The sequence below is a fragment of the Miniopterus schreibersii genome (genome assembly GCF_964146895.1).
Source record: "Miniopterus schreibersii genome assembly, chromosome: 17".
In the NCBI taxonomy this organism is placed as follows: domain Eukaryota; kingdom Metazoa; phylum Chordata; class Mammalia; order Chiroptera; family Miniopteridae; genus Miniopterus; species Miniopterus schreibersii.
The window spans coordinates 38,361,416-38,389,383 of record NC_138117.1 but is presented as its reverse complement, the minus strand read 5'-3'; the positions used below and the strand labels follow the sequence as shown (position 1 = coordinate 38,389,383).

Sequence of the window (27,968 nt, the reverse complement as noted above, 5' to 3'; positions counted from 1 at the left end):
GAGCCACGCCTGGCTGGGCTGTCCCTCTTGTAAAACATTTCTGAGCAAATTCCTCAGACTTCAAGTTCCGTGTCTTTAGCATGTACAGTGCTCACACTTCTTTTCCTCTGGAGTCACAGCAAGAGTATGGCCATCGCATAAAGCATTGGTGACGCTTAAAGGCATTTCCCCAGTAGGCTGCTCAATACATATATTGAAAAGGTGGTGTAAGCAGATCTTTTTTCTGCATTGCACCTAGGCCTTCCCATGAGGCCTATGGGGAGGGAAAAGCAAGCTCATGTCCACGTTCTTCTGTGTAAGGGAGCAGAAACAAGCTGTACAGACACTGACTGAGGTGGGGTTTTTTAACCCTCACCCGAGGATATTTTTTTCCATTGCTTTTCAGAGAGAGTAAGAGAGAGAGAGAAACATCGATGTGAGAGAGACATGCCTATTGGTTGCCTCCTACACATACCCCGACTGGGACAGGGATCAAGCCTGCAACCTAGGTCTGTGCCCTTGGCCAGAATTGAACCCCGCACCCTTCAATCCGAGGGCCGATGCTCTAACCATGGAGCCAAACTGGCTAGGGCTACACAGCCTGAATTTTTACAAAATACGATAGAAAAATATACAACTGTACTTGCTAAAAAAAACCCTGAGCACTCACCTCCCTGAGTTTGATGCTATAGGCCCCCAGACCAGGACTCATTCATTCATTTGTTCATTCATCATTCATTTCATGAGGCATACAGGTGCTGAACGTGGGCTAGGCTGTCTGGGGTTCTGAACTGTAGAACATGCAACCAAGAATCACTGGTCAAATGGGAAATATTAAATTGACTAAGTGTCCAGCACTTCCGTGGGAAGGTCTAGTAGAGATTGGATGGGAGAATCTCTGTAGAATTGAGACTAAATGGGGCTCCAAACTTCCTTCCCAAACACGGGCAGGGAGTCCTGCATGCTTGCCTGAGCCAGCAGGTGGGAGCAGGGGCGGTGACTGGGCCTTCAGAGTCCAAGCCTAGTCTTTCTCCTTCCTGGTTGCATGGATCTGACCACTGCTGGGCAACACATCAAGTCTCAGGCAGAACAGAGAAGGGCGGCAGGTGCCACCTGTCAGAGGAGTGACCCTGCCCACTACTGAGATGTGGCCCGTAAGCGAAGCGTTCCCCCGCCAAAGAGAAGTTGCTGATATGGGTGGAGGGAGGAATGGACACCAACTCTGGATCTCTCTCTCCCTGGAAAAGAAAGGGCAGAGTACCCCACCGTGGTCAGTGGAGGCGAGGAGTTTTCAAATTCCATCCCTCCGCCTACAAGCCATCCCTGTCTCATGGGAATATGGGAGGTGGGGGGGTAAGTAAATAAGGTATGTAAACTGCCTGGCTCACATAGGTAGCATGCGCCCAGCATGTCGGGGTCTAACAAGTACCCCCACGTTCCCTCTGCCCACAGCCTCCCATCTGTGAGCTTCCTAAGGGCAGGCGCTGGGTCTGATAAGCTTTCCTGTATGTTTGTTGAATTGACTCGGTCAGTTTTAGTTATTAAGGCATCACATGCTCAGCACTGAGCTTATTTAGCTTAAAAGAAGCAGTTAAATTACAGAACTTTTCAGAACAAGAAGGATGCTTTGAGATCACATCCAATTCCTTCAATTCACAGAGGAAGAGTCCAGAGCCCAGTGAGCTGGGAAGGCAGGGGTTCGAGCTCTGAGCTCAGAGTGCTTTAGACTGCAGCACATTTGCAGGGAGCTCCTCAAAGGCAGCGTATCAGTCCCATCTGTGACCCCAACAGTTCCCAAAGTGTGTGGCATGCTGCTGGCGCTCAAAAAATTCATTAGTGAATGGACTCATTCACCACATCCCCCCACTTGCCCTTTGGCAAGTGAAATATAGCTTGTGGTGAACAGATGAAACTTGTGATATAACATTTCAGGCCATATATAGAGACTTACAGTTAGATTCTGTCAGGGACTAAGGAGTGAAAATTAAAGCACTTTAGCATCTTAAAATATATATACATATATATATATATATACACAATATTTTTAAAGGCACATCAAAGCATAATATACCGCTTAGTGTGGGTTGTATTTTTATTTCAGGTGGGAGAAGTAATCACATATGGCCCGAGAGCATCCAAGTCTGCGGCAAGTACCTTGGACAGCAGCCGGGAGCGGACAGACCAAAGGTACCACCTCCCAGGCCGTCTTTGGCTCTGTCATGTCCTCTTCACTGTCATTGCAGCAAGGCACACCTCCCAAAGAGATGCAATTATTTAAAGTTTTAAAGTGATTCATACCATGAGTGTTAATTCCCCAAACTTAGACTCTTGATTTGCAAGGCTCTTGAGCCCTGAAAACAAATCTGTGTACATCTAGGTCCTGCTTTCTTGTGGTAATGAGCGTGGTGGTGTCGACACAGCAGCTGACGGCATTTCCTGAGCCCTCGCTGTGTGTCAGGCGCTTTGCCCGTGTCAACACGTTTAACCCACAAGAGCTGTATCCTCAGTGCACAGATGGGGCAAATGAGGGGGAGCGGTGTAGAATGTTCGAAAGTTGTGAGACCATGTCATGTTGGGACAAGCGCTGAGCCTGGGTGCCTTTGATGAGCCACATGTCACCTCATGGGTTCCAAATCTCTCAAGGCTGCCTGAGCCAAGAGGCTCCATCATGTCTCCTCTTCACCCTCCTGATCATAGGCCACCTTCTGGCCTTTGCTTAAGCTTCTTTCCCACCAGGACCCACCCTCTTGAGAGACTATCCATCCCATTCTGAGTGTTTCCTGGTGCTAGCAAGCCTCTGATTCCTAACTGAAGATGCTGGCTCCGCCCCTGAGGGCCCTCGGGACAAAGCCCACCCCCATAAGCAGCGATGTCCCTTAAAGAATTTTGGACAAAGCTCTCATTATTCCTCAAACCTTCCTTAGAATGACCATCCCAATTCTTTCAACTTTTCTTCTACTTGTCATGATTTCCAGACTCTTACCATCCAGATGGCAAAATCTATTTTGAACCAATGCAAACTATCTTTGTGATACAAATATATATGCTGGAATTATCATTACAAAAATACCTGGACAGGAGCTATATTTATGTCTTGCATAACACAAGCAGTTGGGCGTTTGTATATTCAAAGACAGCTAATGGAGTTTTGTAGGGATTTTCAAACACGGGCTTGTTCCCACAGGTATGGAATGGAATTCCTACTGAAAAGTGGGGAGCTGTTTTCAGCCTTTGAAATCCACTCATATTTCCCAGCTTAGTGGTTTCCATTTCAGATACACCTGAAAGTTACAGAGATTCAAGGGTATTACGACTATCACGAATATTTACGGTCATAATTAACCTCCAGCAGCATCAGCCAGGTAAAGATCTGAATCTACTTTGTGAGGGATTGTGGATGGGAAGCCCAGTCACTGCAAGCAGTTTGGAGCTGGTTTTCAGACCCCAGAAAAACCGTCATCACTGCGATGACACTGGGTGACCAGAGGTGTCTTTGCACCATTCTTTCAGTGGCGCCTCCTATGCTATTTTTGCAGAGCCATTTTTTTCATCTTTATTAATAAGAAACGAGCACCTCGTGACCATCCATGGCTTGTGGTGCTCCTGAGTCACGGGCAGACTGCATCATCCACGTGACTTTGGCCTCTGGCGCGCAAGCCCATCAGCCAAACAGCCGCCATAAAGGTGGCACGTGGATGGGCGGGCAGGTGGGAGTTGGCGGGATGGAAGGGCAGCCGGTGCGCCAGGTCCACGGACGGCTCCAGACCCTCTCCAGCCAGAGCCGTCCTTGCCTCGTGCTGGGGAGCTGCGTGGGTGGAAACGGAAGAGCAGATGGAGCAGGGTCTCCTTCGTCCAGACGGGATGGGCTGGTGTTTGGGGGAAGGTCATGATTGTGTGAACTCTTGTGGTCCCGGACCCTGCCTGCGATGAAGGAAGACACACAACTCCCTCACCAGTGGGCGTGCTGAGTGTTGCGTGCCTACCCTGTGCTGTGCGCTGCTATGCATTACCTTCTCTCCGATATTCAGAGCAACGACGGTAAATCCTGTTATTCCCAACGTACTGAGGTTCAAAGAGATTGAATAATTTGCCCAAGATCACAAAGTTGCTAAGCAAGTGGCGCAACCAGGGTTGTAAAACTTGGTCCATTCTTGGGCTTGTCTTCTTACTCTATTCGTGGTATCTTTTTTTCTTTTTCTTTTAAATATACTTTCTTTTCAGGAGCAGTTTTAAGCTTACAGCAAAACTGTGTGGAAAGCACAGAGATTTCCCATGTGGCCATGGCCCACTCATGCAGAGCCCGCCCGATATCAACGGCCCCCATCACCTCGATTGTTTTCTTATTGCTGAGTTTTATGAGTTCTTTGTATTTGGGGGATAATAGTCGTATAAGATGTCTTTACAAATATTTTCTCCCAATCTATGGCTTGGCTTGTCACTTCCCTGAAATTATCTTTTACAGAGCAGAAGTTTTTCATTTTAATGAAGTCCAGCTTGTCAATTATTTCTCTCATGGCCCTTGCCTTTGGTGTTGTATCTAAAATATCACCATTCCCAAGGTTTTCTCCTATGTTATCTTCTAGGAGTTTTATAGTTTTGCATTTTATCTTTAGGTAAGTGATCAGTTTTGAGTTAACTTCTGGAAATGCTGTAAGGTCTGTGTCTAGATTTTTATTTTGGTTTTGCATGTGGATGGCCTGTAGTTCCACCACAGTTTACTGAGGAGACTAGTTTTGCTCCACTGTGTTGCCTTTGCTCCTTGGTCAAAGATTAGTTGACTGTTATATTTATGGAGGTCTGTTTCTGGGCTCTCTATTCTGTTCCATTTATCTATTATTCTTTTGCCAATACTGTGCACTGTCTTGACGACTGTAGCTTTGTAAGTTTTTAAGTTGAGGAGTATCAGTCCTCCACTTTGTTGTTGAATATCGTGCAGGCTAGTCTGAGTTTTTGCCCTCTCTATAAACTTTACAGTCTGGCTTTACTGTGAGCGGCTGCATTGCTTAGAAAATAGTTCGTGGGCTTCTCAGAGGACTAGGCCGGGGTGCGCAGCCAGGAAGCCCTGGCAGGTGCTCTGGGGCAGACCCCAAGGGCGCTGCCAGTTTGGAGCCGCTTCACTCTAAATTCAAGGCTGAGGGTTTTTAACCACCGGCTGCCATACACTCACGGAAGCATCAGCTTGTGGTGGCAGCTCAGCTGTCCTCTGTCCACTGGGGCAACTCTCCTCCCCGCCCCGGGGAGGTGGGCAGGTGGGGCTCGCTCCTTACTCACTCTTACGGGGAGAGGCCCGGTGGCGCCCCCCCCGCCTGGGGAGCGGGCATCCCGTTAGACTGCCCACCTGGCAGGCTCGGGCCTTGACCTCTGTCCCCGGACAACATATGGTCAGCAGAGCGCCGTGTCAGGGGCTCGGCCGGTGCCCTCGGGGCAAAGGTGGCGTCAGGACCCACTTCCCCCTGGGTCCCTCGTTAGGGGTTCTGGCCTCTGGTGGTTCTTCACGATCTTGTGGAGTCTCCCTGATCTCAGTGAGTGTTTAGCTGGGAACGGGAGGCCTGGGCCAAATACACCAGCCCCGCATCTCCGGGGGGAGTTCACGGTTCTTTAAGAGAAGGAATCATCCTGCATGTTTTACACCTGGTAACACTTTTTCTTTTTGCTTCCTTTTTTGTAAAAAATATCTTCATTTTGTTTTCCAGTTTTTTTGTTGTGTGTTTGCTTTTCTTCAGTCCCTGTCCCAGGATTTTTTCCATTGCTTTTCAGAGAGAAAGGGAGGGAGGAGAGAGAAATACCGACTGAGAGAGACGCATGACTGGCTGCCTCCCGCCCCGCACGCGCGTGCCCTGCCGGGCGGGACAGAGCCTGCAGCCGAGGTGCGTGCCCCTGGCGGGATCGAGCCGGGCCTCAGCCCGCAGGCCGCGCTCCAACCACCGAGTGGCTGGCGGCGGCCCTTCCAGTTCTCACTGGGCGCTCGCGGGCGGGTCCGGCAGCCAGACGGTGGGTAGAACCCCAGTGGGCACCCGCGGCGGCGGCAGCGGGCCGGAGAAGGGCCTCTCCTCGCTGGGGCGGCGAGCGCGGCCCTCGGGCGCCCAGGCCTGGCCGCTGGCTGCCCGCTGCCCACCCCCGGGAGTGACGAAAGTCCCGCCGCCGCTGACCCGGCCCCTGCCCGGCGCAGAGCTGCGGGTGACCCGGGCCCAGCGCGCTCCTCACCCACCGCGCAGGACACCTGCGGGGCGAGATGGCTGCTTCCCCAGTCAGGACGACAGAATTATAGTAGATGGGTTTGGATATTTACTTAACTAAGCCGCCCATCATAGCCTTTTAAATACGGAAATAGTGATTAAAAAGTAGAAGTCTATAAATACTGACTGTAGTGAGGGTCTTTGAAAACTGTGACTTCCCGCATAGTTTACAGTGTGACCAGGGCCCTCCCAATGTGCTACTTTACACTCTGCGTACTTTGTATTTTTCTACGGCAGCCTTATGCGTATTAGTCAAACACTGACAGGAATCAAAAACTCAGATGGCTTCAAGGGCTGAGCAGATTTCAGAGTGGAGGGGAGGGGTTTCAAGAATATTAGAGAATTCACCCTTTCCCAAGACAGTGGAACCTCCCCCCCAACAAGTTGTGTCCCAGCGTGGAACTGGTCTGAGGACCTCCTGGGTTAGATTGACTGTGACTCTCTTCAGGTCACAGGTTATTTCTTATTTAATTTCATTTTCCCACAATAGTATAATGATTTTTTTCTTTTTTTAAAAAATTTAAATTTTCAATTACAGTTTACATTCAATATTATTTTGGACTAGCTTCAGGTGCACAGCATAGTGGTTAGACCATCATGGTTTTTAAAAATTTATTCAACAAGTATTTATCCAGTAAAGCCGTGTGTCAAAGATACAAGACAAAAAAGACAAAATTTCTACTTCCAAGATGCCAGTCTAGTGGGAAACAGACCACTACTGAGACAATTACACAGCAACATGGTACATTTTATATGAGAGCGCTCGGCTCCACTGCTAGGTGTAGTTACCAGGGAACCTGTCTGTCTGCACAGACTGTTGGATTGCTGGTGTCTGGACTAGAGTAGGCACTTCGTACATACCTGTGGAATAACTGACTGGACGAATGGTGCAGTGTTTCCAAAATAATTTGACTGATCAGCTGAATCACCCGGGGAACTTTATGTAAATACTGATTCCTGGGCCCAACTCCAGGCCTATGGAATCAAAATTGCCAGAAAAGTAGCCCAGTGACCTGTGTTATATAGAGTTTCTCTGACTGTGACAGTGGGAATCACTGGCCAGTAGAGCTTCTTTCCTGTCTGTTTCACTATAGTTAGCCCTTGACTGGGTGTGGGCATTAGGAGCAGGTTCTTGTGTAGGGGGGGAATTGATGGGCTGAGCTTTGCTATGCACCTGAACTTGTCTAATTTTTTTTTTTTTTAAATGTTTTTATTGATTTCAGAGAGAGGACAGGAGAGGTAGAGAGACATAGAAACATCAATGATGAGAGCCATTGATTGGTGACCTCCTGCACGCCCCCTACTAGGGATCGAGCCTGAAATCTGAGCATGTGCCCTGACTGGGAATCAAACAGTGATCTCCTGGCTCATGGGTCAGTGCTCAACCACTAAGCCACGCCAGCTAGGCTGTGCACCTGAACTTGTAAATGCTACTGCCAAAGCCAAACCACGACAGGTTGGGTTGTCTGACCCAGCAGGTTCCGTGAGCCTTATTAGTGATGTTCAGGAGTAAGACCTGCCTGGAGTAATTCCGTTAGGATCCTGGCTGTGGGCTTTGATGTAGGTAAGCAGACCTCTTACCCCCTGACTTCTCCATCAGCTGCCTGGGTGTTAGCACAGCCCCATAGCCCTTTTTAAAACTCTATTACTCCAAGGTCACACTCTTGATTCTACAAGGCTCTAAGCTACTTAAAACTAGGCCAACTGTTTTATTTTTTGTCTCTATGATCCAGGGATAACACTTACCAACATTTGCTGAATAAATGAATGAGCGAATTTGACTGTTTAAAATTTAATTTTAAATGATGTATCAATTTCCTTTGGCCTTTTTTGTTGTTATAGAAGCAAGCAAACTGAGAAACTAGAAGTGGATCCCAGCAAGCACTCGTTCCCTGATGTGGCTAACATAGTTCAAGGGAAAGAACACATGCCCAGAAGAGTCCGACCTGAACCCAAAGTTATGCCAAGTGAGGAAGATCCAGACTTTGAAGATAACCCTGAAGTACCCCCGTTGATCTGACATGTTAGGCGGCATTGACTGTGACACCCCGGACCCAGTTTTGCTCAGTGTGGAGAGAGTATGCATCCTGCTTATGGGATGAACACAGTTATTTATCAATATCACTACCCCAGTGTTTTAGTTCCTACTTTCTACAGTAATATTCTTAAACTAGTTTAAAATTAAAAGGTATATGTTAAATATGCTATAACTCATTATTTGTCTAGAATAAAGTGTTGGCTAGTAAAAATGTTCAGTAAATCACAGAACTAACCTAATGCAAATATCCCTTAAACAACCAAAATACATGGTGTTATGAACTGAATGTGCCCCCCAATTTGCATGTTGAAGCCCTAACCCCATGGTGGTGGTATTTGTAGGTGGGGACTTTGGGAGGTGATTAGGATAAATTAGGTCATAAGGATGGGCCCCCATGATGCGATTAGTGTCCTTAGAAGGAGAGGAAAAGACACCACAGCTCACTTGCTCTCTCCCCCTCTCCACCCTGTGAGGACACTGAGAAGACAGCCACCTGCAGGCCAGGGAGGACGACTTCACCAGGAACCCAGTCAGCCAGCTCCTTGAGCTTAGAGCTCCAGTCTCCAGACTGTGAGGAGCACATTTCTGTTTAAGCCACCACCCAGTCTGTAGTATTTGTTATGGTGCCTGGCAGACCGAGTCACTAACCACTCCTCGGAAGGGACACATGGAGTCCTGTGTGTCACTTTATTCATCCATCTGCTAGAGGAGTCACACCGAGGAGCCCTATCAGCCACCTAAACGTGAATCCAGGGGCAGGAAGCTTCACCCAGGATTAAGAAAGGGCAAAGGCAGCCGGCGGTTGAGCTTCAACCTATGAACCAGGAGGTCAGGGTTTGATTCCCGGTCAGGGCACATGCCCGTGTTGTGGGCTCGATCCCCAGCAGGGGGCATGCGGGAGGCTGCCGATCAATGACTCTCTCATTGATGTTTCTATATCTCTTTCCCTCTCCCTTCCTCTCTCTCAAATCAAGACTTTTTTTAAAAAAAAATGAAGGAAGGGCAAAGGCAGAGTGGAAACCAGAGTATGTTGTGTTTGGCTCACGGCTGCAAGGTGAGCATTCACCACTGAGTGTATCCTAATAGTAACCCGAGACCCGGCTCTCCCTGCTCCCCCCTCGGCACCTCCTAGTTCCTGACTCCAGAGGCTCATGCTATGCCCCGTGTCAGCCCCAGGGCAGGAGAGGCCCCCGTCCTAGCCCCTGTCCCAGTGCCCAACACTCTCTAGTCCAGGCACTTCTCCTGCCTGGCAAGTTTTTCTTGAACAGCATGATGGCCCATCATGTCCCATTGTCCCCAGCACAGCCACTCATGTCTCTGCATTGTGCTCCCAGCTTCCATAACGAGCCTTGCAGAGGATCCCCTGCATCCGAGTGGCCTGTGCATGTCACTAGGAAACCGCTGACAGAGGCTCACCGTGACTGTCAGGGGAGGCGTGAGTGTGCTCAGGGCCCAGGGCCGGAGTGGGCGTGCCCTCCTTCCTTGCTGGCTCACGGGAGGCCTGCCCTCCACTCCACCACTGTGGCCGCAACAGGCTGTGTGTGTCTTGTCCCCCATGGCAGCCTGTCGCAGCCTGCCTGACACTTTGGCTGCCTTGTCTCCAGTCGATGCCCGCAGACTGATGGCCTGTCCCTGTGAGAGCAGACCCTGGCTGACACTGCTGTCCCCTGAGGCATCTACTCCCTAAGTTCCTCCTTCCACGGTCTGGTGTTTCCTGGTGTCAGAGATAAGCTTTGTTTGCCCCGCTGACGGTTCTCTCACTCAGCAGACAGGTGCTGAGCACCTACTAGGTGCGAGGAGCCACACTGGATGCCAGGGCAGACCCCCGAGAGCCACCCTCCCTGGTGAGCCGTCGCTGTCCTCTGCTCCCCTGCACTCCCCCGGACACCTGCCTGGTCCATCCCATGGCTCCTGCGCCAGCTCCAGGCCGATGCCCCGAGCTCTCTGCTTAGGTCTTAGATGCACCCTAAGGTGACTCTCCTCCTGTCCCTCGCTCCCCTCATTGTCTCCCCTCATCTTGTCCTGCCCCGTCACCCTGCTCTGCCTCTTGTCTTTCATCTTATGGACTCACTTTCCCTCCGCCCAGATTAAAACCCATCACAGCTCCCCATGCTCAACATCCAATTAGTAACCAAATCCTGTTGAGTCTGCCTCAAAAAATGCATCTCCAGTCTCCTCCAAACCCATCTCCACTGTCTGCGCTCATCTCCCCTCATCTGCTGAGTCCACGTGACCTCCACTTCCCTCCCCCCACGAGTGCTCCCTCTGTCGGTTGCCTAGAGGTCAAGATCTGGGCCCCAGCCTGTTGTGAGGTCACAGCTCCCACTGCTTCCCCCTGGGCACCCAAGTTGCCCACTAAATCGAAGTCGTCACCGTTCCTTACAGTACATAAGACCCTCTGTCCATGGCATCACTGAACTGAGGTTGGGGGTGCGCTGGGCCCCAGGGCCCCATGAGCCATCTCAGGGCCGATGGGAGCAGCCTGGTGTGGCCAAGGCCCAGGGGCAGAGTGAAGGCACTGCTGGTGGGAGAAAGTGAAACTCGACCCCTCCCTCACACAAAACTCAACACATCAAAGGTTATTTTTAGGTCTGAGTGTGAAAAGCGCTCCTAGATCACTGCCACCTGCCTGGACCTTCCTACGTGGGTAAAGCAATCAGTCTGGGCCCCCGTTCTCCACGGTGCATTTGCACAGCCAGCCAGAAGGTGCAGCGTCAGCTCGCTCAGGGCCCTGATCAAATTTCCCTGCCCGAGCCCCATCTGCTGACGGAGGAGCGACAGCTTGTGTCCCAGACATTCCTGGGGAAGCTCTCCGCGTGCCAGGGCGCCTCCGCCCAGGCTGCCTGCACCTTCTGGGCACACCCTCCCTCCAGGCTCCTGTCTCTGCTCCCTGCTGCTGTTCCTGGATCACCACCTGTGCGCTGGGGCCTGCTGAGTGCACGTGACGCTTAACCAGGGGCAGCTCTTCCTGGGCCCCAGGCCTTCAGAGAATGAACTGCTTCTGCAGGAGTTGAAGCACTTCTGCCCCCGCCCCCCCGCCCCCCCCCCCCCCCCCCCCGTCATGTGCAGCGGCTGGTAGCACTAGAGTAGAAGTGACAATACCTTTCCCTCTCTAGCCTGTCTTCACCTGCAGGCAGATGACAGCCACCACCCGGCATGTAGTCGACAATGAGGGGACCAGTGATGCAGCCACCTGCCACAGTGGCCCTTCCGCAGAGTGAAAACACACGCTGGCTCCCCAGGAAGGTCTAAGGACTTCTTTCACAGGGATTCAGGGACGGAGCCAGCGTTGCCTGGGCTGGTGAAGAAATGGGCCTCATCCTGCCCCTTCACTGCCATTCAGGGCGTTACATCTGGGACTTGAGAGACGCCCTATGTGCATACACTCTTTTCACGACTCCCTTTTTCACTCCTCTCTTCTCATGTCCTGTCTTATTAACACTCATTCCCAATGTGATACTGTGATTTATATGACATCATACTGATTTATAAGAAAAATATACAAAATTCCATATATGTGTATCAACAAGATTATGCCCTTATCTCCATTGACACGTAAAGAATCCCAAACTCTCTCCTTGTATGAAAACATTTGCAGCGACTCCTTAGTTTTTCATTGCAATGTCTCTTTAAATCAACCCCTTACTCTTTTTTTCCCCCTATTAATTAGGCAGGTTGCTAAGTTGGCACAGTGCAGTGGTGTTAAAGTGTCCCCAAATCATTAGTGCCTCATCAGCTTGGAGGCAGTGTGTGAAATTACCTTCTGAAGTGTTACCTGAAGGCAGTTAGCACCCCCTTCGCTGCTGACTCCAGACAAGAGTGGGAACTCAGCAGAAATATCAGCAGGGCTGCACTAGCCTTCAGCATAATCCTAGGGTCAGAGAAGGTGGAGGCCTTCCTGCCCACCAGTGTCCTTCCCATCGCTCTGCTCCCTCGGTCGCACCACCCGTGAGCCTTTGCCCTGCCAGCACTCAGGGCCCAAGGCTCCCGGGACTAGTTATTCCCGACTGGGGTTGTTCTGTACAGGGTTAACCCCTTAAAGTAGGTTCCAGGACTAGTTATTCCCGACTGGGGTTGTTCTGTACAGGGTTAACCCCTTAAATTGCTTCTCCAGGCAGTGGGTGGACCAGCTGTGAGTTGTGCTAATGGGGCAAGGTTGGGGCAACTCCCTGGCACCGAGGAAATCTACCCCTGCCTTCACTACTGGGTCTGACTTCCCAGAAAGCCCCACGCTGGGTGGATGCAGAGCTGGGTGTGTGTCAGGATAAAGGGGAGCTCAGTGGGAGCCTCCTAGTGGAGTTTCCTCCAAGTAGGTCTTTAGGCAGCCCCACCTGTGGTTAGCCCTGCCTGCACTGTGAATTTTCTCGCCAGTGTAAATACCAGTGATCCCCAGAGTAGCCAGTCTTGGTCTTTAAAAAGTTTTACAAGGACTGACAATCTTATTTGAGATTAAATTTTCTCATTCACCTGTTCATAAAATAGAGCAAATTCAGGCCAGGTCTGTCTGTTCCATGACCAGAAGCAGCCTCTTCTCCACCAGAGAGGGGCCAGATAATTGAAGGACAGATGGTAGCTGAGGGAAAGACTATGGTGAAAATAGAAAGCCTTAGAAGATACATGTTCCCAAAAAGATGGGACACATCCTTGTTTGCCACCTACTAGCTGTGTGATCTTGGGAATGCTCTCCACCCGCTTTGAGTGGTTTCTATAACACTGATCCCATAGAGTTGGTTTAATGCATGTGACATTACTGGTACATAATAATCACATCGATAACTTAATTATCAAAATGATGGTGATGGTGATGTGATGATGATGAATAGATGATGGTGGTGATGGTGGTGGTGATGATGGTGATGATGGTGATGATGATGATGGTGGTGATGGTGGTGATGATGATGATGGTGATGATGATGGTGATGATGATGGTGGTGATGATGGTGATGGTGGTGATGATGATAGTGGGGTTGATGATGATGAATAGGATGATGGTGGTGATGGTGGTGATGATGATGGTGACAGTGGGGTTGATGATGATGAATAGGATGATGATGGTGATGGTGATGGTGATGATGATGGTGATGGTGGTGATGATGATGGTGATAGTGGGGTTGATGATGTGATGATGATGATGATGGTGGTGATGATGGTGATGATGATGATGGTGGTGATGATGGTGATGATGGTGGTGATGATGATGGTGATGATGGTGATGGTGGTGATGGTGATGGTGGTGATGGTGGTGATGATGATGGTGATGATGGTGATGGTGGTGATGGTGGTGATGATGATGGTGGTGGTGATGATGGTGGTGATGATGGTGGTGATGATGGTGATGATGATGGTGATGATGATGATGATGGTGATGGTGGTGATGATGGTGGTGATGATGATGATGGTGGTGATGGTGGTGGTGATGATGGTGGTGATGATGATGGTGATGATGGTGATGGTGGTGATGGTGGTGATGATGATGGTGATGATGGTGATGGTGGTGATGGTGGTGATGATGATGGTGATGATGGTGATGGTGGTGATGGTGGTGATGATGATGGTGGTGGTGATGATGGTGGTGATGATGATGATGGTGATGGTGGTGATGGTGGTGATGGTGAGTGGTGATGGTGGTGGTGATGGTGGTGATGGTGGTGATGATGGTGATGGTGGTGATGGTGGTGATGATGATGATAGTGGGGTTGATGATGAAGTGATGATGATGAGTAGGATGATGGTGGCGATGGTGGTGATGATGATAGTGGTGGTAATTATTTTGATGAGAGAAAAGAGCAATGTATACAACTTATTTAGTAATTAGCAGTGTGAATTGGAACAGAATAGAGTATAGAATCAGGTCCATCCCATATGGACACTTGATCTACAACAAAGGAGAGACTAGAGAGCAGTAGAGAAATAATAGTTTCTTCAGGAAATGGTGCTAGATCACATGAACATCTATATGGAAAAAAATGAAACTTGACCCCAACCTCACATAAAACCCAACATATAAAAGGTTATTTTTAGATCTAAATGTGAAAAGTACTACAAAAAGTCTTCTAGGACAGTGCCACCTTGCTTGGACCTTCCTAGGTGGTCAATCCAACCTGTCGGAGCCTGCCATTCACAGGCACATTTGAACAGTGAGCAGGATAACTATGTCTAAAGAGCACAAGGAAGGGCAGCTGCTCCCTCTTCTGTTTCCCTCAATCCACGCGGTAAAATCTGCTCTTCTCGTTCCCACATGGTGAGCCCGTCTGAGCAAAGTTTGGGGTGAGTCTTGACAGGAAAACCATTCTCTCTGTCCCACCTGTAGCCGTGTCTGTGTGGCAGGTCTGTGATCTGGTCCATGCAGCCAGGTGGATGAATGGTTTCCAATCTGTTCTTCAGGACCAGTCATCTCTCTCATGGCATCATAAACATCCAGAGCCAGAGTCTATATTTGGGGCGCAGTCCTTTTCCAGATGGCTCTACTTTGAAGCACAAGGGATTTTCAGAGATGAACTCAGTTATTTCCCACGTGGCTCATGATCTTTGCAGGTGGCTCTCTTGGTCAGAGCCCTGACAGCACAGAGGATGAGTGTGGGGTTCAGGTTGTTCAAGTACCTGGGGACATCCTCTGGGAGGGAAAGGTGACTAATGGTTTCCTGAGAACCAGCTATGCACTAGGCATGGAGCTAGGAGCATGCAAGCCTCATCTCTAATCCATGGAGCAATTCCATGAGGTTCTTATTTTACAGGTTAGCAGATTTTGCAGAGAAGTTGGGTTACTCACCCAGGATGACACAGCTAATAAGCAGAAGATCCAGGATTTAAACCCAGGCCTGGACACCTCCTGGGTGCACAGGCTGCACTGTGAGGGAGGTTAGAGGGGGCTCAGCCATCACAGCACAACTGGAAACTGCCAGCCTCTGCCTGTATCGAAAGGAGAAATCAGCCCAGCCGGAGTGGCTCAGTGGTTGAGCATTAACCTAGGATCCAGGAGCTGAAGGTTGGATTCCAGGTCAGGGCACATGCCCGGGTTGCGGGCTCCATCCCCAGCAGGGGGCGTGCAGGAGGCAGCCGATCAATGACTCTCTCATCTTTGATGTTTCTCTCTCTCCCTCTCCCTTCCTCTCTCTGAAATCAATAAAAAAAAATATTTAAAAAATAATAATAAAAGAAAGGAGAAATCAAACTCCTTAAAAGGGGAGTGGGCAGTGCCTGCTGGACCTGTCTTCCCCACTGCTCCGTCCCTCTGTAAGACTTTACTAGGAGCTCCGGAGAGGAGGGAGGCAGGGCTGTGCTCGCTGGAGAGGCCTGAAGAGCTGCCATTGTTTTTCATTAGCCCTGACCAAGGCCAGTGCATTAGCTCTGGCCGGTGAGAGTCCTTTACATCAGTCCTTATGTTTAGGGAAGAATTATGTTTCAAAGTACAGTTTAAAATGTGTTCTTTTGTCAACACTGACGTAATTCACAATAAACCAGAAAACTGAGCTTACCAGCCCATCCTTTTCGTGACATATTTGGTTAAGTGAGGCTGACCTAATACTGTAAAAATGATAATAATAATAACTAACATTTATTAAGCATCTACTGTGTGCCCTTCATTTTACTGTAGCAAATACTGATAGGCACTTGCTATGTCCCAGACTGGTAGGGCAATAAACAAAACAATCATGTCTGACTTAAGGAGTTGACATTCTACTAAAAGGACACAGAATATAAATAAACAGACAGACAAACAAATAAGCAAGCCAACCACGTGGTGTGAGAGGGAGGGAGAGAGGGAGGGAGGGAGGGAGGGAGGGAGGGAGGGAGGGAGGGAGGGAGGGAGGGAGGGAGGGAGGGAAATAAGCGGGAAGAGGAGCGGAGGCTGCCACAGGGGCTGCAGCCTGCAATGACGTGGCCAGGGAGGGCGGCGGTGGAGCGAAGGACTCGGTGAGTTGTCAGACCCAGAACGGGCTTCTGAGGGAAGAGAGTCCCCCTGGATTAAGGCAGAAATGCAAAGGCCCTGTGGTGGGAATGGGCCTAGTTCCTTGGAAGAGTGACCAGGAAGCCACAGGGCTGGGGAGGGAGGGGCAAGTCACGTGAGGGAGATGCGGTCAGGGGTTAACTGGGTCAGATTACATGGCACCCCACAGAGCTCTGTCACCTCTTTATTCCGAGTGAAGCTGCAGTGGGGGGGTGGGGAGCACTGAAGGGTGGGGTGATGTGGAAGACTGTTTCCAAAGGCCCGCATTGGCTGCTCCTTAGCGGCAGGGAGAAGAGCCAGGGACCTGTTGGAAGTGGTGGTGACATGCTAGAGGGATGATGCTGGCTTGGGGCGGGGGTGGCGAAGGTTGGGAGAAGTGATGATTCTGCATAGATTTTAAGGAGAGAGACATCAGGATCTGCAGATAGAGTGAGTGTGTGTTTTGAGAGAGAGAGGAGTCGAGGGTGGCACTGAAGGGTTTGAGTCAATTTGAACAGAGATCTGCAAGAGTGGGGGGATGGTCGTCTGGGGCAGTGGAAGGTGGGCTCTGCCCGGGGCATGCTGAATTGTCAACGCTGCCTATGGGACCGCCAAGGAGGTGTGTCCTGTGCACAGATGGACCCTAGAAATCAGGGGAGAGGACTGACTGGGCAGGAACATGTTTCTGTGACACTTAGAGGCAAGTCTTACTAACCTCATTCCATTTCATAGGTTATGTCTGACATTCAAGACCAGCCGATGATTCAGAACATGCCCAGTTCAGAAACCACCCTTCAATGCTGAATTCATGTTCTACTGAACATAGTTTTAGATGTAAAAAGAAAATCCTCACGTGAATCTCTCAGTTAGAAAAAATATCTTTGTATCTCAGCTCTAATCTCCTCTGTCTCAGCTCAGATCCAGAGCCAGCTGGCTTCCCACTCACTTGAAAAAAAGGTAAAATCACACTTTAGAGAGCCTTTCGCTGGTTTAAAAAGCAGTCACGTTTCACAGTTCCCCCAAAGGAGAATTGCTTTTGGCAGGGACACCAAGGAGATGATGTCATTCTCTGAGGACAGGGAAAACCCGTGTGCCTTTGGTTTCCCCTTCATAACCCATCACAGCAGGGCTTCTCATACCTGGTGCTGGCAGCCCACCAACTGGTACAGCATTTTTGAAAAGAGCATTTTCAAGTTGTAGCAAAAATATTAAATATGTTTATGCCCTATGACCTCAAAGTTCTAATTCTGATTACCCAATCTTAGGAAATAATCAGAATCTCGTAAAATTATTTTATGCCCAATGATGTTCATCACAGCCCTATTTAGAATGCTGGATTTTTTTTTAATCTTTACCTGAGGGTATTTTTTCCATTGCTTTTCAGAGAGACTGGAAGCGGTTGGGGAGAAACATTGACGTGAAAGAGACATCGATTGGCTGCCTCCCGCACGCACCTGGACTGGGGCCGGGGGTCGAGCCTGCAACCGAGGTACGTGCCCTTGACCGGAATCGAACCCAGGACCCTTCAGTCCTCCTGCCGACGCTCTAACCACCGAGCAAAACTGGCCAGGGTGATGCTGGAACTTTTTAAGGCATCTAATATCCGGTGGAGAATTGCTCACTAAATTGTGAATGTGAAACATTATTTTAAGGAAGACTTTGGGAAGTCATGGGAAATGGTTGAATGGGCCTTGCTTCCTTTCCCTGGGATGGGCAGCTACGGGCACAGCTGAGAACGGAGGGCCTTGGGAGCCTCCCATTCTAACCCTTGGCTCCCTGAGAGGTGCCGCGTCAACTCAGCGGCCCTGCCGCCACCACCCGCAGTCCCCACCTTCACCGCACCCTCCGACGGGTGTCAGGGGCACCTTGGAAGCAGGTGCGGGCCCCCGCTCAGGAAATCCAGGAAGGAGACGGGTGAGCTGTTGTGGTCCTTCCCAGCCCTACCCCACCCCTGGGCTGGGCGTGTGTCTCGGTCCCACCGTCACCGCCAAGGGAGAGGGGCCCGAGGGGACCCTCATGGGGGCTGCAGCAGCCGGGAAGGAGAAGCCGGCTCCTCACGCCTCCTGCTTGGCCGCCAGGCTTGCCGAAGGAGGAGCAAGGGGCCGGCGCTGGGGAAAGGGACCGAGGCCCCTAAGCGACACTTCTGTAGAGAATATGAAAAAATCCCTCAGACTCAACCTCGGAAACAATGCCGAGTGTGACATGGGGAGAGGCACAGGGGCAGTCGTTACTCAGCGCCTACTGTGCGCATCCGTAACAAAGGCACCACAGTCAGTGTTTGCAAAACCGCCAGAGCGTCGCCTTTCACTGTCACCTCTCTGGGACGACATCCATTCCCTCCACCTCTGTCAGTGCAGGGTTTTTTCCCCGCCTCTGCACCTTTCACGTGCTCCTCGAAACAGCCCGCCCTCTCCAAGTTTGGAGCCTGGCTAATATTTATTCACCCTTCAAGAATCAGTTTAAATATAACGATTTCCACGAATTTCCAGGCAAATTAGGGTCTTTCTCCCATGTGCCTACATGATTTTAGCAGTTATTTCCCTGTGGCACAGCCACCTTCGTGCCAGCTCTAGGAATGCACCAGCACAGCACTGGTGACTCTGCACTATGGCCTTGAGCACCTCCAAGGCTGGACCAGCTCTTACCTCAGCCCCTCACACAGAATCCGGGCTGTCAGAGTAGCCACGACCTCAAATACGGCTGGTCGCTACGGTCCAGAAAAAGAGTGTGACTAGCTGCAGAAAGGACATATCAGTTCTGTGTTCCTGGCCGAGGAGTCACATGGCTGCACTTCACTTCCCACGGGCAGAGAAGTGCCGCACTCACATGCCCAGAGAAGAACTGGGAATTGGGGTGCATAGTAGCAGTGACTGCCACAGGGGATATGTCTTGCAGCAACTGATGGACTATTGTCATGAGTTGTAAGGATTAAGTAATGTATGCATAAGGTGCTTGGAAAAGTGAAATGCTCCATGGATATTATTTCTAAGTTGTCACTGAAGTATAACACTACGGATGTGCAGACAAAGGAAATGTCAAATCCAACACAGAGATTGGGGAAGGCTTTGTGGAGATAATGGCCACTGTAAGATGATTAGAATTTGGACACATGGAAATGGTAGAGCTTCCAGGCGGGGGGAACAGCAAAGGTCTGGAGAGAGTCCAGGGAAGGGCACATTCGAGGAATGGCGAGGAGCTTGCAAGGCCAGCTGGAAATAAAATGCTATTTCGGAAGCAAAGGCACCCCTATGCAAGAACCCAGATGCCACGATGCAGCCCAACCCTGAAACCACAGTCACACTAGTAGTCTGATGAGCTCATCACCCTCTCGAGGGCTCATTACACAGCCTGGCATGTGAGCGCCTCTGCCACTCACCCCCTCCCAGACAGAGCCACGGAGATGAGATCATCTTTTTTAAAAAAATCACCACTTAACCAGCAGAAATGCTTGGCCTCCTGCTGTCAGGAAAGCTGTCACCATGGAAAAGAAAAGGAGAGAGTCCCCGAAATTAGTGTTGAATCTCTCCCAAGAACTGTCAATATTTTTGGAAGCCCCCAGAGAACAAATGCTTTCTTGAGCCTGGCGCGATCTGCGGCGTTGAAAAGAGATTGACTCCGGGCTGATTGATGGTGGCCACTGGGCGTCGCGAGCAGTGGTGACATCGAAGACAGGCAGTCGGCAGCTTAGAATGGGAATAAAATGCCCCACCCTTAGGCTGTTGCGAACACATGCAAATTTTTTTTTCCAAAAACTCAGAGCAGGATGCATATTGCAGGCCTGTGTGTATATTTGTAACCTGAGTTTTCCTAGTTTCCCACTGAGCTGCTAAATAAAGCAGAACCTCACAAGGTTGCCTCCCCCAAATCTTTTATTACCGGTGTCTCCTGGGAGAGCCAATCTTGTCGGCCGTTGCATCAGTCAGAGTCAACGCCCTGTCATCTTAGGATAACGAGGGTTCATGGAGAGGACCATGCTCAGAGATGCGGGGAGCCAGGGGGGATCACAGGACTAGTGACAGTGGGATTGGTACAGCTGCACTTGGTCACCGGCTGCCTCACCAAAGGCATGATCTTGGGAGGCAGCTCAGTCTAAGCCTGAGGAAGAAATTACAGGAGGGCGTATGCTGGCCACACTCCCTGTAACGGGCAGCGAGGTCCTCCTGGGCAAAGCATCTGGGCAGCCCTTCCACAGGTCTGCTGCAGTCCCCCTTGCCCTGCTCAGTTCCACGCCTCCACCTACATTGGGGATGTCAACCCCGCAGGGACCTGGTGGGCTTCTCTTCCTAAGGGGAGCTTAGGGGGACAAACTGCTCCCCTTCAGCTACCACGATGGTGGTCATTCTCCCTTAATTTCTCCTGCTGGTACAAGCTGAGCATTACCCTCAGCCCTGCCCCTAAGGACGCCGCACGTAGTAACCACCTCCATCGTCCTGTGCGGCTGACGATTGTAGTAGCTGCAGCCACTCAGTTGGGACTGGTAAGGCGGCCACCTGGCCTCTGTTGTTTTAGGGCCCTGTCATCCCCATTGCCATCTGCAAACCACATTCTCTAAGAACCTGTCCTACAGCATCCCTGACCCACAGAGGAGATCCACCACTTTCTGTGATGCTGGTGCCCTCAAAAGAGGAGTCCTCGTGTTTGGTAAATGGTTTGTGATCTGTTTGGTGCCTTCCCATGAATCATTTCATGAGTCTTCCCCGATGTAGAACTGGTAAACCAGTTCCAGATGCCCACTGCCCTGAGCCATTCCAGATGCTCCCTCCCCTCACCAACTGCCAGCCGGTTCTAGCATCTCAACTTCGCTCAACTGAAGGCGCTGCCTTTTTGATGTTTCCAGGATCATGACTTCACACCATCTCCATGGGTCCTGGGCAGGACGTTAAACTCTATAACTCAGGAGAGTTCTGCCTCTCTCAGAGTCAATAAACTCCGTCCAATTTTACGTCTGCCTTAGACTGCACCCCCCATAATATTCTCTGGCTTCAGGTGAAATGATGGCTCAGTTTACATCATGTCTTCTCATCATGAGGGAACCATCTGTACCTCATTCATTGCCCCTAGTCTTACTCTATTTATTATATCACAGATACTAGTAATATTATTGCCGCTAATGAAATAAGTGATCCTATGGATAAAGCAAAATTTTGTGTAATCTTTGACATTTCTCTATCTTGAGAGGCAAAGAAGGTCCAAGGGACGCCTACCTGCAAACAGGATCACAGGAGGGTGACTCGGTATAGAACCCAGAGGGTGGGGATTGAACCAGGAAAAACTGCGGAAAAATTGACTTCTTGGAGAAGATGGCCAATTGTGTCAAAGTGGCCACATAGATGAGACCTGGAGAAGGCTCTAGGACATGGCAAGTAGGAAGCTGGGAGGGATCTGAACAAGAGCTGGCAGAAGAGCTGGGGCAGTGAGGGCAGCCTGGGACCTTCCTATTTGTTACAAACCTCTGCTTTTCTCCTTGCTGTCCCAGTGGGGCTGAGCGCAGTGCTGGCGGAGGGAGGGCTCTTTCCTCCAAAGATTAAGTGTGTTTGGATGACTCAACATGGGAGCAACTGCTCCCCCTTTCTGAATTATTATACCCTTTTCCACATTTCTCTGGATCACTTTCAATATTGTTGATATTTTTATGCGGGTCTTAATATCCCTTTTTTTCCTAAATTGTAAGCTTAATGAAAGTAGAATCTTTTATTTACTTCCACAATATCCCAAGGGCCCAGCACAGAGTCTTGTACATATTACGTGTTCAATTAGCATTTGTTCAATGAATGAATGAGTTAAATAGAGTAAATGAGTGCATGAGAGGTCAAAATGCTCCCTTATATGGTAGGCTTTTTATTACATATACTTTATTGATTCTATATAGTAAATCAACATAAATATATGGAGGGAGATCAAGAGAAAATTCTAAATATTAAATATTAAGCGCTATCTATGTAAAAGAATCTCTTAAGGTGTTTTGGAAAAGGAAGCCTAGAAAATAGAGCCTTCTTTCCATCTGTTATTTCTTATTTATTCATTAATTACCCCAAATTTCTATTTCAATGTTGTTAATGTGTCTACTAAAATTATCTATTGATTGACATAATAAGGTAACATCTCAGACCTCATGCTGCAAAACCAGCTAGCTAGCTTCTTTCACACTTACCAGCGAATTTCAGAGGTGAGACTGAATATCCAGGTCTGTGAAAGTCTGAGACTTTAAAATTATCCTGGATTCTCAAGCAGCACCTACCCTCTAGTTCAAATGGAAGACACATGGATACGGGCTGGGGGGGGGGCACCTCCTGTATCCATATTTTGTGTCTTAAGTCTTCCCAACCCTGATGAGATATGAATAGTAGTCCCTGCTTTACAAATGAGACTTTTCAATCACAGCGATGACACCCTTGGCTCAAGGTCACATGGTCATGAACTCTTAGAGCTGGAGTCTGAGCCCAGGTCTGCCTGAGTCCGCAGACATGCTCTTCATCTGCTAGGAGACTGGGGTCCCAGACCCGCGGGGGCTGAGAACAGGCCTCTTAGAGAAAGAGCACTCATTACTGAGTTCACACTGGAGGAGCAGAGATTGGATACAGCCCAGTCTGTTTCTAGAGCTTATGTCTGTAACCACTGGGCTCCATTGCCTCCCAGGAGCTGGCAGCCAGGCTGGCCTGTGAAGGTAAGCAGAAATGACAAGTGAAGGCTGGGCTGGCACGTGTGGGCACAGGGAACTGTGTGTGTGCCGGCTCCGCGTTGGGTCTGGGGAAACGACAGAAGTTCAGATGCCGGGGGCAGAGTTCACCTGGAAGGATTCGCGTGAAATGATGCTGCAGAGGAAATGGGGCCTGTGTTGGCCATGGTCAGGAGTTGAGTTTTAAGAGAAGAAAGGGCTGCCAGTGACTTTCTCAAAGGTGGGTGACTGGGAGGGCGGGAGGGGGCACTGGCAGGAGGTTTTCTCATATCAGTTCTCCCTCTGATGAGAGCATAGGCTGCTTTCAAGGTGCTGTGGGCCAAACTATGGGAGCAGAATGTGCTCTATGCAAGTTCCCTCTGCGGTCAGCAGCCTGCATCTGAGGCCGAGGCCTCCTCTCATTCTGAAAATGAGTCTTCCACCTTCTTCAGCTCCTCCGCCTCCCCAGAAACTTGCTCAATCTCAGTAGATGTGTTGTAGCAAACTCTCTACATGATAGATCAAGCCCTAGTTGTGCTTTAAGAAGCAAAGATGTAGATATTTTTAGAGATTTTTCAGTTCACAAGAACTGTCTAATTGATCCTAATTGAGACCCATAGGTGGACCCTCTCATTTTAGAGGTGCGACAAGAGGGGGCTCCGAGAGGCAAAGGGGCAACATGAAAAAATTATGAATGGGCAATGCAACCAATTCAAATAACGTCACCTTCAAAGGGGACATCAGCGGCACTAGGGCAGAGATACTTGGCATTGATGGGTGCAGCGGAGCGGGCGAGAGGCATTAAGGATGTTCCGTCCGTGGGACTCGGCGTTGTGTTTGGCTTACACCTGACTCGCATTGTCCTGGCTGCTGCTCCTCTGTTTTCTCTCCCTCCCGTTTGAATACTCGCTGCTCTAACCGTTTCGTAGCCCAGGTGTGTACCCTTCTCTGTGTCCCCGTGGCAAGGATTTCCACCTGGATGTCCCGCCAGCAAACCCGCACCGAGCTCCCCCGCACGCCCCCTGCTTGCTTCCCAAGCTCACCAGCTACCCAGGCCCCCCCATCCCAGCGCCGCGCACGTCCAGGCCATGTCACTAGCTCACCCGCCTGTCCATTCGAGAGCTTCCGGCCATGTGCTGACATATGCGCACGCTTTTATTAATTAGAAAAATAAATATAGAGCTTTTAGAGGAAAAAACAAGGATTATGACGACGGGAATGATGACTCAGGCCTGAGGATTTAATTAGGTTGCTGTTCACCCAACATGACTCCGCTGATGAAATATGGGGTTGGTAAGGACTGGGTGGCCCGAGGAAGTGAGGGGGAGTTCAGGAGACAGAGCACCCTTGTGAAAGGTGCATTTCAACAGAATTACCTGTGGGGTTGTGTAAAGAGATGCTGAGGAGAGGGAGGAGGCCGGGCAGGAGAAGGCAAGCACCGCATCTCTCACGGTTGTTTGACAGAAGGCCAGGACATTTTCCCTTCTTTCTCCATGCACAGGATTTTGTGTGATTGCCCTTTTAGGACAAATTGACCATTGTGACAATTTCTTGAGCTCCACTCTTTCTCTGTCACTTACCCTAACGTGTTGGTTGAAATGAATAGCTCCCTGACTTAGATGTTGAAATCATTGAGGGGGTGGGCAATGAATGACTTATTTTTGTATCCCTGGTGCTTCGATGGTGCCAGGTAAATAGAATTTTTGAGTCAATATATGTCTGTTGAATGACTGAATGAATGGATCTATAGATATGACATCTATTATCCTCAGGAAGATTGCAATGCATTGTACAGGGAGAGAGCTTCCTTGGAGAGCAAGTTGGAAGGCACAGGAATCCAGGGCGCAGCTCCCAGAACTGCAAACTGTGCTGTGTGGGAGCAATGCTGAGTGGATGGTAGTCCACCAGGGCTTCAGATTATTAAAAATCAGATCTGCGTTTCTCATTTCTTCGGCGGTCTGTTCTGCATTCTAGACGATGCTGGCAGTGTTTTGAAAAGGATGGTTCAGGTTAAATTACAATCCCAGCATGTCTGAGGTGGAAAGCACTGGGTTTCTCAGAGGTGCTGCACCCCACGTCAGAAAGCCCTCTCGCAAAGCGAGTAGCATTCGAATCCAAGGGAACTGAAAGACCTTTTAATCCGCCTGCCACATTAAAGATGAGTGATCTTTAATCGGCCCAGAAAAAGGAGGTGATTTGGTCAAGGACTGTGTAATATAGTTTTATAAATGCTGACCTGACCTAGTTTTGAGGCCCTGGCTAGAGGCTAGTTAGTTCACCGCCTGAGCAGCTGGTTAAATCCACACCCCAACCATCTTTCTTGCTGGCATCTCACACTCTGGGCTGTTACACCTTAATCACCCCAGGGCAGGTACCGGACTGCCAGGGACGGTCCCGAAGCTCCAGAATGCGCTGAATTGATTCAAGCTGTCCAGTCCCGAGCCCCGAGCCCTGCCTTGCTGCTTCCTTCCGAGGAAGCCACAGTAAGGGCGCCTGCCCCCAGCTCGTCTCTCTGCCTCGTGGCCGACCCCAGGGCCCCCCGAGCGACCCTGCCTGGCAGGCTGTGTTCTCCCCAGGGAGCTGTGAGGCTGACAAACCAGTAAAACTCCTTCGGGTTTCTCTTCTCTTTCTTGATCTCCCCCTGACCTCCCCGTACCTCACCCAAGGCGACGTGGCTAAAACAGCCCCGCAGCGAACGAGGCCCGGACGGAAGCTCTGATGAAGAGAACTGAACCGGAAGACACGTTGCCTGTTCAGTCACCTGCCACCCCCTTAAGAAGCAGGTTATGTCACTTCTCCCTTAAATATACAACTCAGCAGTTGTTTCACTCAGCTTACCCCTCTTTTCCAGGGGCCATTTGCTCTCCTAGGCGAGAAGCTAGTCCTGATCCCCAGCGTGACATTGTCCCCAGGACAGTGAAGCCTCACGCCTGTCTTGTAGGGGAGCCATAGGTCTCTCCAGCAAGAGCCGGGAACGGGGGAAACCTGCGCTCAGAAAACCCTGCTTTGTGGCCACTTGAACTCACTTCAGGGGCCGCCTCTTTTTCTGGCTCCTGGGGGTGGTGACAAGGGCTGAGTGCCTTCTCCTGAGGAGCCTGCTGTTCCTGCACTTGGACATGACGGCGCTTCACTCTCCCTAATGCCCCAAGTTCAGGGCCGCGTAAGGGTCCCGTCCAAATGGGTTTTTTAAGGAAAAAAAGTGTTAATGTCAGTGACAGATATGTGGACAATTGAATTATTAAATAAAATTTTGTGCTTTAAAGGGGCATGCCCTTTACATATTTTAACAATCCATTTCTTACTGACAAAATAAATCACACACATAGACATCTCGCTGTTGCTAAGAGCTTGCTTATTTCTCTCTTTTGTGGAGTAAGGTTAAAGGTGAATGCTTAGGATCTGGGACTGGTCTGGAAGGGACGCGAATGTCATCTAATCTGGCTTCTCTCATCTGATGTCTGAATCTGCGGTTGTCCCCCTTTATTCTCAGATTCATTTCCCCCTGTTTCAGTTACCCATGATCAACCATGGTCCAGAAGTATTAAATGGAAAATTCCAGAAATAAGCAATCCTTAAGTTTTAAGTTACACACTGTTCTGAGTAGTGTGATGAAATCTCAAGAGTCTCGCTCTGTCCCCGTGGGCATGAACCTTCCGTTTGTCCGGCATCTTCACGCTGCAGATGTTCCCCTGTTAGTAGCATCTTGGTTATCAGATCCAATGTCAGGTGTCACAGTGCTTGTGGTCACCCTGATTTTACTTCGTAACGTCCCCAAAGTGGGAGAGTAGTGACACCTGCAAGTTGGAGGCGCAACAGAGAAGCCTAAAGTGCTTCCCTTAAGTGAGAAGGTGAGTAACAGACACTCCGATGGGGACCAGCGAGTCAGTGAGGAAACGGGTCTCAGACCAGAAGAGGCCGGCTCGGAGCGCTCAGGGCTGCCTCACCCCAGCTGGGAGCACGAGGCTGCAACGTCACTGTGACTGTCACACCCAGAGAGGCTACCTGGAGAGGAGGGGGAGAGCAGCTTTTGCAGGGGTTTATTTTTTTTTTATTATTATTTTTTAATTTTAATTTTTTTAAATATATCTTTATTGATTTCAGAAAGAGGAAAGGAGAGGGAGAGAGAGAGGTAGAAACATCAATGATGAGAGAGTCATTGATCGGCTGCCTAGCCCGCAACCTGGGCATGTGCCCTGACCGGGAATCGAACCCTGATCGCCTGGATCCCAGGCCAATGCTCAACCGCTGAGCCACTCCCAGCCGGGCTGCAGGGGTTTATTCTGATTAGAATGGAAGCCATTTCCCAGAAGTCCCACCCAAGGCCCCTTCTCATGTCTCAGTTCCTAGAATTAGGCCAAATATTTGTTTCTGAGCCAGTCACACAGTTGCACCCAAGTTGTCTCAGACTTTTCAATATGGGCATCACTGACTTTTTTACACAAAACCTTCATTGTATGGTTTTTGTGTGTCAGAACTATGCTAAGCACCTCACATATAGGGAGTCCTCACATTAAAATTCCTATCAGGACTTCAAAGCCCATGTTTGAGTTGGAATTTATCCAACCATTTTTCACGCACACACATGCGGCATATGACAGTGGGCAGGAACACAGCCAGACCGGGCACAGTCCCTTCTCTACCGTGCAAGACCTTGGGGGCCTGGGGTGTTCACTTAGGCCCTTGAAGTCTGTTTCCTGATCCCCAAATTGATGGAAATCATAGTACCTACCTGGTAGGACTGTAGTGAGATGGACCTAGATAATCAATACGTGTAGAACACACAGTGATTGCTCAGCATGTCAGCCACCCCCAGGACCAGGGTGAGCCAAGGGAGAGGCCTTGGGCCTCAGGGCCCTGCCTGGATGACTGTCTTAGGTCACCCTAGTCTGGGCTCTGGGCATTCATGTTATTTGTCAAACATGTATCAACCTTCTATTTATATGAGACTGCTGTTGACTCCCTTTAGCCAAAGGCCACTAGGAACACACCTGCAGTTGAACATTGCAGCAGGGAGACCACACACCACAGGGGCCATGGGGAAGGGGCTCAGTAAAGTGTGCTGGAAAGACCTATCCTAGGATCTGGGTTTGGTTTGGGGGTCATCTAAAGAAGTGACAATCAGCTTTAGTTGCA

General features: G+C 49.8%; 1 protein-coding gene across 4 annotated transcripts in view; it reads left to right on the top strand.

The window, feature by feature from the left end:
* Nucleotides 1-8,537, top strand: part of DNAAF11 (dynein axonemal assembly factor 11) — a 51,032-nt gene extending 42,495 nt beyond the window's left edge. For 3 of the 4 annotated variants that reach the window (XM_081117419.1, XM_081117424.1, XM_081117423.1), the window contains 2 exons: nucleotides 2,081-2,166; nucleotides 8,058-8,537. In XM_081117419.1, the coding sequence (XP_080973545.1) occupies nucleotides 2,081-2,166; nucleotides 8,058-8,235 (264 nt within the window). In that variant the 3' untranslated portion in view covers nucleotides 8,236-8,537. The remainder of the gene's footprint in view (nucleotides 1-2,080; nucleotides 2,167-8,057) is intronic. The other variant, XM_081117420.1, reaches the window with a different exon arrangement.
* The last annotated feature ends 19,431 nt before the right edge of the window (nucleotides 8,538-27,968 follow it).